The sequence below is a fragment of the Corapipo altera genome, unplaced genomic scaffold (genome assembly GCF_003945725.1).
Source record: "Corapipo altera isolate COAL_440 unplaced genomic scaffold, ASM394572v1 59389, whole genome shotgun sequence".
Taxonomy (NCBI): Eukaryota; Metazoa; Chordata; class Aves; order Passeriformes; family Pipridae; genus Corapipo; species Corapipo altera.
The window spans coordinates 1-1520 of NW_020887594.1; the positions used below are offsets into that span (position 1 = coordinate 1).

General features: G+C 47.8%; 1 protein-coding gene across 1 annotated transcript in view; it reads left to right on the forward strand.

Annotated features, from left to right (window-relative positions):
* Positions 1-170: 170 nt before the first annotated feature.
* LOC113941688 (polypeptide N-acetylgalactosaminyltransferase 6-like) overlaps positions 171-1520 on the forward strand; it is a gene marked incomplete at both ends in the record, with an annotated part of 2787 nt that continues 1437 nt past the window's right edge. Inside the window, one exon of the mRNA XM_027632825.1 lies at positions 171-361. Coding sequence (XP_027488626.1) covers positions 171-361 — 191 coding nt within the window. The remainder of the gene's footprint in view (positions 362-1520) is intronic.

The window sequence follows — 1520 nt, forward strand, 5'->3', positions numbered from 1 at the left end:
GCTTTTGGTGCCTCTGGGTGAGCGATTTTGCTCTTCTTCCCAACAAATTGATGTTTTCCTTCATTTTGATGTCTCTGGGCGATCGATTCCGCCCCTTTTCCCAACAAATCCGTGGTTTTTACTCCATTTTGGTGCCTCTGGGGGAGCGATTCCGCCCCTTCCCGGTGGAGTTTTCCGGAGACATCCCAAAACTCGGATTCCCCCCTTTTTTCTTTGCACTTTAACCCCCTTTCTCCCCCGCAGGTCTCCCACCTTCGCCGGGGGCCTCTTCGCCATCTCCCGCTCCTACTTCGAGCACCTCGGCTCCTACGACGACCAGATGGAGATCTGGGGGGGGGAGAACGTCGAGATGTCCTTCAGGGTGAGGGTTCGGGGTGTCTCTCTTTTAAACCGAAATTTCATTCCGGTTCGATTTTCATTTTAACGTTTTTTAAGTCCCTCGTAAAGTCGGGGGAACGAAGGAACGAGGGAAGGGTTTTTTTCTCCTGGGTCTTTTCTCCCACTGAGTTTCCGGGGGGGAAAAGACCCCTCAGGTTTAAATTTCCAGAGTTTTACGGTTTTACAAAATCCCCTCATGGACATGACAAAAATAATAGGGTGGAATATGGAGATTTGGAGACTTCCCCGGTTTAGGCCCAGACTAAACCATGACATTCCAACAGGTCTGGCAGTAAATACTAGACTGGAATATCGGGTTTTGGACACTTCCCTAGTTTAGGCCCAGACTAAACCATTGCATTCTCACAGGTGTTGCAGTAAATAACAGGCTGGAATACTGGGATCAGGACACTTCCCTAGTTTAGGTCCAAGACTAAACCATTCCCATAGGTGTGGCAGTAAATAACAGGCTGGAATATGGAGGTTTGGAGACTTCCCTGGTTTAGGCCTAAGACTAAACCATCCCCCCCAGGTGTGGCAGTAAATAACAGGCTGGAATATCGGGATTTGGACACTTCCCTAGTTTAGGCCCAGACTAAACCATGACATTCCCACAGGTGTTGCAGTAAATAACAGGCTGGAATATCAGGGTTGGGATACTTCCCTAGTTTAGGCCCAGACTAAACCATGACATTCCCACAGGTCTGGAATTAAATACCAGGCTGGAATATTGGGATGTGGAGACTTCCCTAGTTTAGGCCCAGACTAAACCATGACACTCCAACATGTCTGGCAGTAAATACTAGGCTAGAATATCGGGTTTTGGACACTTCCCTGGTTTAGGCCTAAGACTAAATCCTCCTGCAGGTGTGGCAGTAAATAACATTGTGGAATATCGGGATGTGGACACTTCCCTGGTTTAGGCCCAGACTAAACCATTGCATTTCCACAGGTGTGGCAGTAAATAACAGGCTGGAATATTGGGATTTGGACACTTCCCTGGTTTAGGCCTAAGACTAAACCATTCCCACAACTCTGGCAGTAAATAACAGGCTGGAATATTGGGATTTGGACACTTCCCTAGTTTAGGCCCAGACTAAACCATTCCCATAGGTGTGGCAGTAAATAACAGGCTGGAATAT